This window comes from Coffea arabica, chromosome 8e (assembly GCF_036785885.1).
Source record: "Coffea arabica cultivar ET-39 chromosome 8e, Coffea Arabica ET-39 HiFi, whole genome shotgun sequence".
Taxonomy (NCBI): Eukaryota; Viridiplantae; Streptophyta; class Magnoliopsida; order Gentianales; family Rubiaceae; genus Coffea; species Coffea arabica.
Genome location: NC_092324.1, coordinates 50337803 through 50352515, shown reverse-complemented (window position 1 = coordinate 50352515; position 14713 = coordinate 50337803). Strand labels below are relative to the sequence as shown.

Genomic DNA, 14713 nt, shown 5'->3' with positions numbered 1-14713 from the left:
TACAATATTCATCAATATCCCTAAATTTCAATTCCATGGCTGTCACCTTTTTAATGCTCCATCCATTCCACTTTGATAGTCTTGTTTTCCTTTCCAATTGTAGTCCCAAATTGCAGTCCACTTTTCAATTGAAAAAATATAGTTATTTTTTAATTTATCTAAAATATTCTTATTCAATGTAGGTTGTTATTAATATGAACTACCTTATTTAATATAGATTGTTAACCTACCCCATTTAATACATTTAGATTTAATGTAAAATAATATAAAATGGGGATTGATTCTTTCTTGACCATCAATTCAAGTTCCCATAAACCATCAATTCAAGTTTTTCATAATTAATTAATATAAAGTTGTACTCTATTTAATGTAAGGGTATTTTAGAAAAATAACAATCTAAATTTATTTTTCCAATAAAGTTAACTACTTTTTCTTAAACTGTATGAAAACAAACTAGAACTATCAAAATGGGACAAAGGGAGTACAAAATAATCCAAACCATCACTACTAATATCACTATCCAATATATTCCATTGGCACAGAGAACACAATCAATCAAATTCTCTCTATAGGAATAATATTAATAATTGTAAATAAAAAATAGAACACAATGCAGTTATAAATATATACCAAGCACACTTTTTTTTCATGATAACCAAAACAGTATAACCTATATTTAGTTCCTATTCTATTTCTTTTTTTTATTTTTTATTTTTTTATCACTATCACTATCTTCATCTCCATCTAATTTGATAATAAAATTAACACTCAATTTTTCATTTGACAATTTTAATTTGCTAATACCTATCAAAAATTGAAAACAAAAATGGACGCAAGGAAACTATTTACTAATAATGGAAAATCGATGATTGGGAATAGATACCAAGATATAAAGTATTGGTGGTTTAATTTGTATGGCGATTTTATTAGTAGCGAGACTACACATTTGGTAGATAATAATAAATAAATAAGTTTAAAAGAAAAATAGATATATAAGGAAGATAATAGATAGTTAAATAGAAAAGATTGCGATTTGAATTATTGGTTAATAATAGGTGAGAGAGTTTTAATATTTGATAGAGTTTTTCAATGAGTTAACAGTTAATAAATGACATTATTATCTTTTTATCACAATAAGGGAGGTCTCTATAATTATGTAAACCTCAAGGAAGCCAAGTGAAATTATCGAAAATCTCAAGGGAGGTTTCTGAAATTATCCCTATAATTAAAAGGATAGGATATTTGGAGTTACAGAAAGTGATTTGAACCAACTGAAAATCTATCTGTTAATATTCTCATGGTTTTCATATCTGCTGATGAGGTCAAACTTCAAGCTTATGCACCGCAGTCAACGCTTTATACGTAACAAAGAAAAACAACCCGTGATGTCTCAACATGTGATGAGTTGCAGAAAAATATCAACTAGTAGGAATATAGTCTAGTTAGTGATGTGATAGACCGATGAATATTGACCTTTTACGGACGAATGGACCAATATATTTTTGGCCCGCCATTGATACCCCAAGAACAGAAATCTACATTATTATTTCTTTTTTCTTACGCTTAATGATCACAATAATGATTTTCTACGTGTGTGTACATAATACAAAAACTATAATTATTTATAAAATTGGTTACATTGTTTGACATTTTATTTGTTAGAGAGAAGTTCATGAAAATAAGTGTGCACAGATGGGCAGTGCTATGGTGGTTATCTATTAATTATTGTGGTTACTAACGCAATTCAAAATTTCTAACAAAAATTCAAAATAAAAGTTAATTTTTTCAAATAAGTTTGAGCCATTTTCTAAATTAAATCATTGGGCATCGCTATATTAAGAGAAATTTGTAAATGAAAAAAAAAAAAATATATATATATATATATATATATATACGATCATAAGTTTCCCCATGCTCAATATATAGAAAGATTTTAATGGAAGTAGACTATGCTTTCACTGAAGAGAAAAAATAGACCATTACCATACTCTCGCACCATACAAAATGTGTTTAACTTAGATGTTAAGACATGAAAACAGTCGAATTTTATTTCTTTTCTTATGTAAAATTAATCTTCCAGATATGGAATTTATTTAGAAATTGCTATTACTTGACATTATTCAGATTATAAAAATTGTGCATGATGATGTCTCTCTCCTCAAATGCGTTAAGCGTATGGACGGCTATAATTACAACAGAAATATTTGCATTATGACTAGGTGGATCTAATTACCTTGACGCTCATGATATGTTAGGCTTGTGATTAGTGTCTAAAAAGACTATGTCTATAAACTATATCTATAATCTAATCTATCCTATTTTATTTCTATAACCTAATCTGTCTTATTCTACAAGGATGGGTATATCTATAACTTAATCTATCCATTTTTTTTTACAGCAACGATAACATTTTTATAATTTAATCTATCATATAACATTTCTATAACCTAATCTATCATATTCTAGGGGGAGCCTAAAGAAACTATATCTATAACCTAATTTATCATATTCTACAGGGAGGGGGAGTTTAAAATAACTGTGTTTATAACCTAATCTATCCTTTTTTATAGTAACGATAATATTTTTATAATCTAATCTAACAGATAGGGGAGACTAAAGAGATTTTGTAAGGAGTTAACAAATATACAGATCTAACTAGATTAAAGAAGTATTACGACACTTCCTTTGGATTTTTTCACTGTAGGTGGGGTTTGAACCGCCCACCTACAGATCAAAGAGGGATTTAGTCCCTTTTGGATGGCCACTGAGGTTTGGTTCATTGGTTAAACTTGTGATTAGTTGGTTTATAATTTTACATAATGTGTAACTGAAAATGGGAATTCAAAAGATTAAGATTGGTAAATAAACCGATTTATCAATGATTGATTCACGAAATCAGGGCCATGACTGGTGAGTTTGATCAAACATGTAATGCACATTAAAGGAAGTGGTAATGTGCCTGCCCATTTAAAGGCCAAAATAGCATTATCGGCAAAAACATGTAGTGTATGGTGGAATGCTTTTCTCCCCTAATGTTCTTTCTGCTGCGGCAGAAGTCTTATCTTAAAAAGTAATTTTATATTTCATTGAAAAAAATGACTAAGAAAGGTTAATGTTATTGAAAGACAAGGAAACCATTGGAGAGATGTGAAAACACCCGAAAAGAATGAAAATAATCTCAGTAGCAAGTTGAAATTTATAAAATGGCAAGCTAGAAACGCAAACGACCAAGAGTAATTTGAGTATGTCAATTTGACTGTGTCGTAGACAAAACTGAGAAATACCAAGTTGAAGATGGTAGGTAAGTTCCTTGTCAACACAAATTCAGAAAATTTATTAGACCCTATTGATCGACTTGTGAATCAAGTGTACACAAATTAATATAATGAAGATAATTGGAGAAGTTTGAACTACAATGATTCTTGTATATCGCAACCTGAATAATTTTATTTAAGAATCAAAATTTTGACAAGAAGCACCAAGATTTAAAGGTTTTGGATTCAAATCTCCCCATCTCCTAACCCCACTTCTTAAATTCCTCACCTTCTCTGCTAATATATATATATTTTTTAAATCTTGACAAGAAGCTATAAGCCATTAGGGCTATTCAAACTGAATTGGAAAACCGAAAAATTTGACCCAACTCGAAAATATTGGGTATCCAGTCCGCTTTCGAGAGAGGGACAAGTTATGGTTGGGATACTAATTTAGAAGGTTGGGTCATGGTTCACATAAAAAAAAAAAAAAAAAAGACTACCTTCACATATAAGGGTGAATTTGTAAATTTGTTTATTAAAACTAAAATTAATAGGAAAAAATCTAATCATCTTTCATCAAGTTTTTTATATTTGAGATAATGTACTTTATTATTTTAGTTGATAAAATTTTGGTTTAGTGGCTAAGTTTGAAATCTCAGCACTTACACGTCCTAAGTTCAAATCCCTCTTCACTCCCTTCACAAAATTAAAATAAAGTGTACTGAAAAAAAATTTTTCTCTCCACTTTTTAAATCCCATACTCTCCTAATTTAAAAAATTAAAATAAAGTGTATTGAAAAAAATTTCAACACTAAGGTTGTTAAGTTGTTAAATTTGTCAATTATATATTTTTTTATTTTTTGTTGTAAATAAATATTATTTTAAAAACTTGTTTACTCTGAATATGTGAGGATTGATGATTAAGTGGTCATTATTGATGAATGATGTATTAATAATGAAGTTTTTTAGACTTTTAGTTAGTTTTTAATTATTTATTATTAATTTTTTAACTTAGATGTTCGATCGTGTACCTGCAAGTTTTCTGAACTAGTAGTGTGTCGGGTACTCGACCATTGGAATAGTTACCCTATAGTTTCAAGGCAGCTATAGTTCGATTTTTGGTCGAACCGCTAGGACCGAATCGGGTCACACATTTGTTACGCCCAACCCGTGAACACCCGCGTGAGATATTGAGAGAATTTTCCGCGAAAGGAAAAAACACAGATTGAGAAAAAGAACCATCGATAGAACTAAAGCCTTATTGTCAATCAAGGACGCTTTGGCCTTGCACTTAAATTCCTTGTCTGTCTTCTGACAATTCTATTTAATTGCCACTTTCTTCGAAAAATTAAAAGGGATAATTTCAGAAACCTCCCTTTGAGGTTTTTAACAATTTCATTTAGCTCCACTTAGGTTTTAAAAATTACATATACCTCCCCTATCATTTAAAATGATAATACTACCCTTAAATATGTTAATGAAATTCACTTATTTGATATGTTTATACTTAGAATGACTATTAAAATTATTTTTTTATTCTTTTTTCTTCTTATTCCTTTTTTTAATTTTTGGCCAATAAAACTGTAGGACTACTACTATTATTTCTAGTTTCTACTGTAACCAAATGTCGAAGTAGTGATTTTTTTGATGAATTAACTTTATATGCAATCCAATGTTTTTTGCTGATCTTTGTTTTCTTTTTTTTTGGTATTAAAATTAATAATAAGTCAAAAACAATGGCTCAAAACCACTACTAAATAATGATAATCCCACTACTCGAAAAATTCATAAACTCTAAATGAATTATTTTAATATTTTCTTTTCTATCTTATAAATTTAAATCCATAATAAAATACCATCAAAAGTATTCTATCATAGTGATAAAATTATTATTATAATTGTTTATCAAATAGTAGGTATGGACATGAAAAATTTGGCGACGTTTCTTATAATTATACTAGATAATCTTATAATTGTATAGGAAAGTAAATTAAAAATCATTAGACAAGGGTATTTTTGGATATTCATTTAACAATTTTACCAAGTCAATATTATTTTAAAGTCTTGTTACTAAAACTATCAAATCAAGGGAGGTAGGTGTAATTTTTCAAATCTCAAAGGATCTTAGTGAAATTGTCAGAAATCTCAGGGGAGCTCATTAAAATTATCCCAAATTAAAAGCCAAAACAAAGCAGTTGTGTACAAACAAATACAATACGCCAACTGCATAAAATCAAACCTTTTCTAAATAGATATCTGTATATTAGCATGGTAAGTTGGTCCAACTCCAACTCTAACAAGTACTCATATGATGTTTCTCCCCATTCCTCAAAAAAAAAAAAAAAAAAGAAGAGAGAGAGAGACATATATATATATACTTGTATCTCTATTCCTAGTAGCCAGCCCATCATAATTCATATGACACTCGAGCCCTATGGCCTATTCCATTTTGGTGTAGTGAATGAAAAGATGAATATTTCGGCCGCAGCCGGGGAGTAGGTTTCACTTGGCCACGTCTGTTGATCTCTTTATTTCCTGTGCTTGGTGGGGTTGAGGGGCTATTGGTGCAGACATGGTGACTGCCACTGTCTAGGGAAATCTTGATGATTTTATGAGCCCCCGATTCTTGAAGGCAAGAAAACATTGGAATCTTAGCAAAAGAACAAATCACAAAATTATGCAAAGCCCTCCTCTCGTTCCCATGTCGCGTCGTCTATCTATGATAACTTGGGAGAACGTACAAAGGAAACATGAAAAGTAGATCAAGATTTTAGCTAAGGTAACATGTTTACGGAGCTGACCCGAGAGACAAACCAATGCGATTGAAATTCGGTACGATTCAATTCGATTATTGTATTTTTTATACTACTTGACGGAGAATTATGTTACATTATTGTATTTGAAATAAAAGTGATGGAAGTGTATAAAATATTTAACACTTATTCAATACAATATTATGATGTATTTATACATCAAAATTTTGAACATGTACAATGATGAAATGAAATCACGCAAAATACAATTGAGTTCTTGTCCGAGCTCACCGCAATGATCTTTTCCTCTTATTTTTTTCCCCTTTTCTTTTTGGGTTTCTGTCATGGTTTTTAATAGTAGAGAGGGACCCAATTTTTTATTCAAAAACAGCTTTTGGCAGCCACAAGATCTAATGTGAAGTCGTGACCTTTAATATATAAGGAAGGCTTGGTGTTTGAACGCCATCCATTCATCTGCATATATCGGATATGTTTCTCTGCCCATAATACCAAGAAATAGTACTGTATGTATTCAATCTTTGAGGCTGTATTTTCTTCTTGTAAACTATGTTTGATCAGGCAAGAAAATGGATGACACGATTTCCTAAATAAATATACATGTGTGTGTACAGTGAATTGGGGGAAGGTAATTGTCTCTAATACGTATTCCTTTTGGCGTTCACTGTTGAGACTCATCTTAATACTGGAGTTAATAGACTAGTGTTTTAATTACATCTATGGCTGCCATGTGATTGCAATATCTATTGGACCAGAATCTTTTTTTTTTTTTTTGGAAGTAAGTGGATCGTAACCTAATCCTTTGTTAATCAAAGGCTCCCAATTTAGGTAAGTTAACAATCAATATGGATGAAGCAAATATAGACATCGAAAACTGTAGTATTTATTAGTTGGTTATATCAAAGACAACAGCTTGAAATTTCCTTCTACACAATAAAGGAAATATATTATTTAGTCCTAGTTTTTTATCATCATTATTTGGAAACTAATAGTGCTTACTTTCAATTTTTTTTTTTTTTTTTTTTTGTATTAGTGGATGTACGAATTGAATAAACTTAAGCTAGAAGTTTAAACTAATTAAGTCAGATTGCGCAAGTGATGGAAAAGTTTTTTTTAAAAAAAAAGCAATAGGAAATTAAATCAAGAATGGATGAACAATTCAATCTGTTGAAGTTGTTGTGGTCCAGAGAGTACGCAAGATAATTGGGAGGTCGATGAGTGGAGAGCTGACTTCTTTTAAGGTTTCTGAATCTGACTGGGTATTTTGTTCGTGGATGTTGCTAGCTAGCTAGCTGCAATTGTCAACTTTTAATTGCTCATATGGATTATTGCAGCAATGCAATAATTACTTTTACTGCCCTAAACACCAGAATATATATATATATAACACAGAAAACCCACATCATCTACAGTTCCAATTCCCACAGAGTCGATCACTAACAAAAGAAAAAATCTACTGCAACTTGTTATTAAGGAGTTGAAAAGCACTGAGAAGACATATGAATGTATGGAAATACAATAGAGTACAGCTAAATGCTAGCTTGTACCGCTAGTGCCCAGTTCCTGTGAGCGTGTGCCGTTTTTATTGGAAAGCTATTGCTACCTCAAACCTCCGAAGAAAAACCTCAGAACCCTAAACAAAATGTACCAATCCAACCGCGACTTCCCCACGCTTTCAATATTTCACCTTTTTGAAGTTTTTTTGTCACATATCCGATCATGTCTTTGCCCTTATATATCAAACTTGATCATCCCACCCCTAACCCAAATAGTCCTTCACCATGCCCCCCCATCCCACAAGTATACACGCACTCACACACTAATAGACTACATCTACACCTACACATATATATATATATTCTAATTATGGCTGACCATCCACATCTTTCCAACGTGCCCCCATTAGCCCAAGACAAACTTATCCAGCCTACCCAAGAAAAACCCTTCAACCCCATTTACTCCTCCTCCTCTACTCTTCCCCCCCCTCCTCCACCACCTCCAGCTCCACCACCAACCGCTACTCCTATAATTCTACAACACGGCCCAAAATCGCCACATTTCTTATCGATCAAGAAAAATGAAGCTACGCGATCTATAGCGAATGTTAGGCTTCAAGCACCGAGTACAAAGACAACAATGAGTTCTACATCTTCCAGTGGCTCGCCGAGCCGTCCCTCAGGTGGAAAGCACCCAATGTACCGTGGAATAAGGAGCCGGAGCGGCAAATGGGTATCGGAGATTCGCGAACCACGTAAAACTACACGTATTTGGCTAGGGACTTACCCTACACCGGAGATGGCGGCCGCGGCCTATGACGTGGCTGCAATTGCCTTAAAAGGTAGTGATATTGTACTAAACTTTCCTGATCGTGTTAGTTCCTACCCAGCCCCAGCCTCACCTTCTCCGTCTGATATACGCAGCGCGGCTGCGGGTGCTGCTGAGATGATGAAGGAGAAAACTGCAGGTGGTGGACATGATGGTGATGATGATGGAAAGTTTCCTCATGATCAAAACCAGCCTGGATCAAGTGATCATCAAGAATTAGCATTTGATCAAGATAGAGGCTTGGCTGGAGAAGATGAATTCATTGACGTAGAGGCACTGATTGATATGCCTAATTTGCTTGTGGACATGGCCGAGGGAATGCTAGTGAGCCCACCAAGAATACACTCTCCGCCATCTAGCGATTCGCCTGAACATTCTGATGTTGATAGCCTATGGAGCTATTTTTGAATAATCTGATCAAGCTTTCCAAAAACTTTTCTATTTGGTAGTGATAATCTAGGATTGAAGAAAACTACACCACGGGTGATTGTGAAAATGAACGTGATATATAGCTTCTAGTAATGCGTATAACAATCCGGGTAGTACAAGACTCTTGCTTTTCTGTTATTCACATCATCAGGATGCATGATGTTTTTTAGTGGAAATTAATAAGGTTTGATCAAACAGCAGCAAACGTTTGATCCTAAAGCCGAAAAACAAAAAGTGCAGAATGGGTTTTGAGAGTGAAAATGAAGTTATTAGTCATTTTTATACATTTGTGTTTAATAGTACAGTTGAATTCAATTGAATCAGCCGACTCTTTTCCTTTTTTTTTTTTTTTTTTTTGGGCCCTCTTTTTCTTCTCTGAATCTCTGATACAGTTTCAGACACATTAACGTGTTGTGCAGCTTGGTTTCTTAATTGAAAGATAATACACATGTCCTGTAACACACGCCTGCAGTACAAGCGGTGTATGTGCAGGAACTCTCTCAGTCTGATCGTGTCCTGACTTCTCTGCATCAACCAACCAGACTGTAGTATAGTAAATTCTGTGGTCTAAGGGCCAGGATTCACTTTTTCCCTTTCCTTTCTCTTTACCCTTCTAGTTCCTTTTATGTAAGATCATAGTACCACGAATTTTAAGCAAGCTGAGAAACTGGCCAGGACCACCTTGTTTTGATCCTTTTCTTTTGCACTCCTTCTCAGATGTATACTAAATAGAAAATGATGTCATGTTGTGATCGAGCATCAGTCTTCAGTAGATCAGCAGCATATTTTCTTGCCAAACCGTTGGTTAAAGCATTATAAAATTTGAGATGTGCAAGTAAAGAAATATGACCATTTTTATGTAAGATATTGGAGTGAAGGAAAATGTCACCACCATGAAAAGGATATAATACTATTCACCTACTCTGGCAGCAGACATATTGGCCAAACCGCTTGATATGATCTAGTGATCTTTTAGCAGAAGTATGGGATATAGACGTTAGAACCAAGCGTCATGTTTTTGTAGAACATTTTTTGATGGGGATAGAATGCTTACATCCGACTCAGGTGGTGGGTTGGTCCGTACTTCAACTGTTGAAGGGGGTCGTGAGAGACAATAAGGAGCACAAAATCCCCACTAATGGTCGCTTTGCCTACCTAGAGTTGTTTTCGCCTTTTTGGTTATTGTGCATGTTTCGCACAATTTTATCCAAAATTACTTGCAAAATCTTACCTCCCACACCTTCGATTCGATTGGCCTTTCCCCCTTTTTGTTGGTTCATCGATGCAGACTCTACTTTGACAAATTCAATGGATACTGAAACTGATTATTTCACTTTTGATTGAAACCAAATTCGGAAAGGAAACAAAAATGATTGGTAAATTTCTAGACAGTTAATGCTTCAACCTTTTAGATGATCGATATGGAGTTTTGTGGTATGCAGAAGAACACTTACAGTGCATTAGGAACGTTTTGAGATTTTATCACGTGGAGGTAACCAAATTTTGATTTTTGATAAGCCAAACCAAATTGTGGCATCAATGCAATAAATTGATGGAGACAACAGAAACTACGACATTGCAAAAAAGCAGCCAAAACAGTGGAAGATATATAGGGAGTGCGGGCGATATGGTGCAAAATACAAATGCTTGCGCAGCTAACGTGTTTGGAAGTTTCAAGCCTCCAATTCATCTGGTCATCAGTTTGTTTTGGAGGCAAATAAGAAGATGCTTAAGGCCATAACTGGTTTGGGTTCTTTTTTCTGGTTATATTTTGAGCATTTGTAAAATCAGACAGCAGTATTTTGAAACTAATTAAACTATGATGATGTTTATTTTCAAACACCTTTTTTTTTAAAATATTTTTAGTCACCTTTCTATCTCGCATATAACGCATCACAAAAAGTGGTACAATAATCTAGCTCGTGTTCAAACACACTCGATAATATTATCGTTTTTTTTTTCCCAGGGACGAATAGGCATTATTGTTCTTGCTAACAGAGAAGACTTTTTGATGTACTAAATTCAAGTGTCTTTGACCCTGCTGTTGCAAACACCGCATATGTTCAGTGTCCTAACGCCAATTATTTTAAGAACATATTCCTAAATTCGGTATAGAATTAAATTCAACTACCGTTGAACAAATTTCCCCTTCCCTAGCTAGCTGATCTATATGAAGAACAAAAGCTAGGGATCGAATAAAATCGTTGACAGTTAGTTAGGTATTCGGTGGTTCCTAATTTTTAATAGCTGAAATAATGGTCAATAAAGCAAGTCATCAAAAACATACTGCTGGTTACAAATTGAATTTCTAAGAGCGCAGTAGACAAAAGGAATCTAGTATTTGAAATAAATTTGACATGGCTGAAATTATTAGTTGGGAAGATCAAACTCCATTATTAACTTTAGGTTTTTTTTTTTTTCCATCTTCTTAATCACTGGATGGTAATAAACATGTTCTGCTGCAATATACTAATAACTTTACAGAACAATATGGATTTCAGAAAGTTAAAGAAGTTAACAAGCAACATAAGCCGCAGCTCCCTTTCTTCAGTTTTTTCCCTTCATGTTATAGAACCATTTACATGCAGCAATGAACTTTAAGATGGGTACGCAAGAGATTTTGAGAAAAGTTCGCAACTGGAAGAACTTAAATGTCTTCCATCAAAAAAAAAAAAAGAAAAAAAATAGTAGATCATTGGTGTGTCCACCTTTCTCTTTTTTTTTTCTTTTCTCAGCTGAAATATATATATATATATATATCATTGAAATTGGAAATTAGTTGAGCTATGTTTCGCCATCATCTTCAACTATATATGTGAACCATATAAAATGCATGCCTAGGCTAAAACAAGAGCGCTCGTTAAATAAAGCAAACATCCTTTTTATTTCAGTGGAGAAGAAGATCTGATTTGAAGAAATGGCACATGAAAAAGTAGCCGTAAATCGATCGACGGTCGACCCCAAAAAGTCATTTTCATTTTCTTAACACTTGTTTCCAGTCAAACGGGACATCAATGTTAAAAATCAAGTTCTTTTAGTCAAGATGGAAACGTTTTGATTCGTCAAATCGAAAAAACAAAGGGTGTCTGCCCTCTGGTGGGGCTTTGTCTGATACAGAATCTCATAGTAGCAATCGAAGCCGAAATCTTCTTCTCTTTGAATGATTAAAGCTAGTTTGACCATCAAAATCCACATCATTGGCCGACATAACCCTCCTTAATTTGCACTCCTCTTCTCCCTTAACAACATAGATTATCGGTTTCTCCTTCACATTACTTCTGGGGTGATTTCTTCCTTTGTGTCCAAAATACTGTAAATTACGTGTATTTATTGTGTGGGGCATCTTGTTTTAGTGTAAACATAGTACGTATGCTTTTACGCACTGGTCATAGACATCGTGCTGCTTTTGGCCTCCAAACCCAGCCATGATAGCAACAGGTTTCTAAGATTAAAGAGTACTTCCTTGGCTCATCCAATTGCTTTTAATGTATATTTCTTTTTTTTTTTCTCTGAGAAAAAGATGGTCGTGAAAAGATTTTTCCAAAGCTTCAAAAGAAAGAAAGTACTATATTGAATTTTTAGTGAGGCTATTCAATGAAAACTATGATGCATGAAGGAAAGAATCTTAAATAATGCTCGAACATGAAAACCCATATGTAAGATTCCCACTCCTAAAAAACGCGTAAGCAAACCAATATGACACATACAAGCACAGAAAGTTAGTTTTTGGGAACAAGAATATTTGAGATATTTTTACTGTATGTAAAAATTATCACAGTTGTATTATTCGCTCTAAAACTTGTGCACTTAAAATATATACTACTAATATAATATGCCACTCTAGGGTCTGATATTTATATAAGAATTAATTTTATCTACACTGACAGTGTATACACTTTCACCATTAGATACATGACACATGTATAATCCGAATTTGAATGTTAAACTCAAATTTTGCATGTGTGTCGTATATCCAACTGTGATAATATATATACCGTCAGTATATATAAAATTTACTCTTTATATAAACCGTATCTGAATCAAATTCTTAGCCTTAAGATTAAGAAAACATAAGCCAGCTAATGATATCTATCTTTGAAGATTATTATATGCCCGTAGGGCATTTGTGTTGCAAGACATGAGACAAAAGTTCTTGAATTATAAATTAATGCCTCGAATCTGGATCCCAGAAAAGGAAAAAAGACTGTACAAATCCAATGAGTATATTAATTTCTCTTTACACGACATATTCCAATTTGGGAAGCTGACGGCATTAATTTATATAAGCTGAACTACCCAGTTGACGAAAAAAATTAATCCATATAGGTTTGAAAGGTAATGAGGACGTAATATTAGAATTTAAAATTCGTAGCTTAGGGCCATATATAGGTAGTCGAATAGATAGATGCATTTAACTTGGGTGGTTTAGCACTCAAATTACAGAAGATTTGTCAAGGCACGGCGCCGAGGGTCCAAGCATCCAATGCGGTTGACACTTGCAATAAAATAAGATATGCTACTGCTTTGTTTGGTCTTTATAATATTAGAAATTGTCACTATTCCCTTTTTTTCATATAGTTGTCAATCATATGGGCTTATTCTTTAAAAAACCGGAGGCTTTTTTGGCACAACACAATAGTACTCTTATGATGGTCGACCAAAGATGTCTCCCAAGTTAGCCAAATCATTATGTTCTTATGGTTTGGTGGCTATAATTGTTATCCCTTTTACTTTAATTTTACCTTTTTGGAGTGTTCGTCATTTCCACAAGTCATTCTTTTGAATTAGTTTTCTGAAATGCATTGAAACATTGCTATTTTGGGGGGTTGGGGGGAGCAACTCCTAGCTGTACTCGTGGTTGATGAGGATTTGGACTTTCAAGAAGAATATGATATATGTGGAATCATGGATGCTGTATTTCTTACTTTTCTATGCTCTTTTACTTTATTCTCAAGTAAAAGAAAATGGCGAAAAACAAATGGATGATCATCCTAATGGTTCCTTTTTTTTTTTTTTTTTTTTTTTGGGGGGGTTCTCATGCACTAGTTAATTAAGTTGACTGCCACTTGCTAATGAATCACCATGGTATTTAGCTGAATTCGACTCCACGAAAATTGAAGTCAATTCGAATTTAAATGTTTGACTTACGAATGCGTCCAACCTCAGATTCACATGGTCCTATTTGACTAATTCCTAAGGGCCTGTTCTCATTTGCTTATAAGTCTTAAGGAGTCATAGTTAAAAAGTAATTATGGATAAAGTTATTTAAAAAGTTAATTTTATATGTATTGATGGTATATATACTATTATCGTTGGACGCATAATACATGTGCAAAATTTCGATTTCAAATTCAAATTCAGATTATGTATCATGCATCCATTAGTAAAAATATATACATTATCAGTGTATAAAAAGAAATTAATTGACATGTGAAATTGAAAACCAGAGTCAAAAGCAAAAGCAAACTTAAACAACAAACAATAATTTCATCTCTGTTTCCTATAATAAAAGGGGGGGGGGGGGGGGAAGAAGAAGCTAAATATAAAAGTCAAAAGCTAACTTAATAATCACTTATATCAAAAGCAAAAGCGGTAACGACAATCTAAGCTATCAAAAACAGTCTTTAAGCTTAATTATTGACGTGTGAAGTGTAACAGTTTGTAAAATTAAAAGTACCCTTAAAAAGGAGTATTATCACGCGGCCGATTGCCGTTTAGCAACACATGCAGTTCATAACGGAGGTGAGTAATCTGCCAAAAAAAAAAAAAAAAAAGCTTTCAGAAACAAAAAAAAAAAATTTTTGCATTTACGAAACATTTTACTTTGGTTCAAAATTCAACTTTTGAAAGGCAAGTATCAAGTCCCCTTTTTAAAATATATATATATATATATATATATATATATATATATATATATATATATATATATAT

At 33.2% G+C, this 14713-nt stretch overlaps 1 protein-coding gene across 1 annotated transcript; it reads left to right on the top strand.

Annotated features, from left to right (window-relative positions):
- Positions 1-7612: 7612 nt before the first annotated feature.
- On the top strand, positions 7613-9126 carry LOC113702774 (ethylene-responsive transcription factor ERF027-like). The gene has a single exon (XM_027223915.2). The coding sequence runs from the start codon at positions 7748-7750 to the stop codon at positions 8759-8761; it is 1014 nt and encodes a 337-aa protein (XP_027079716.2). The 5' UTR covers positions 7613-7747; the 3' UTR covers positions 8762-9126.
- Positions 9127-14713: the final 5587 nt, after the last annotated feature.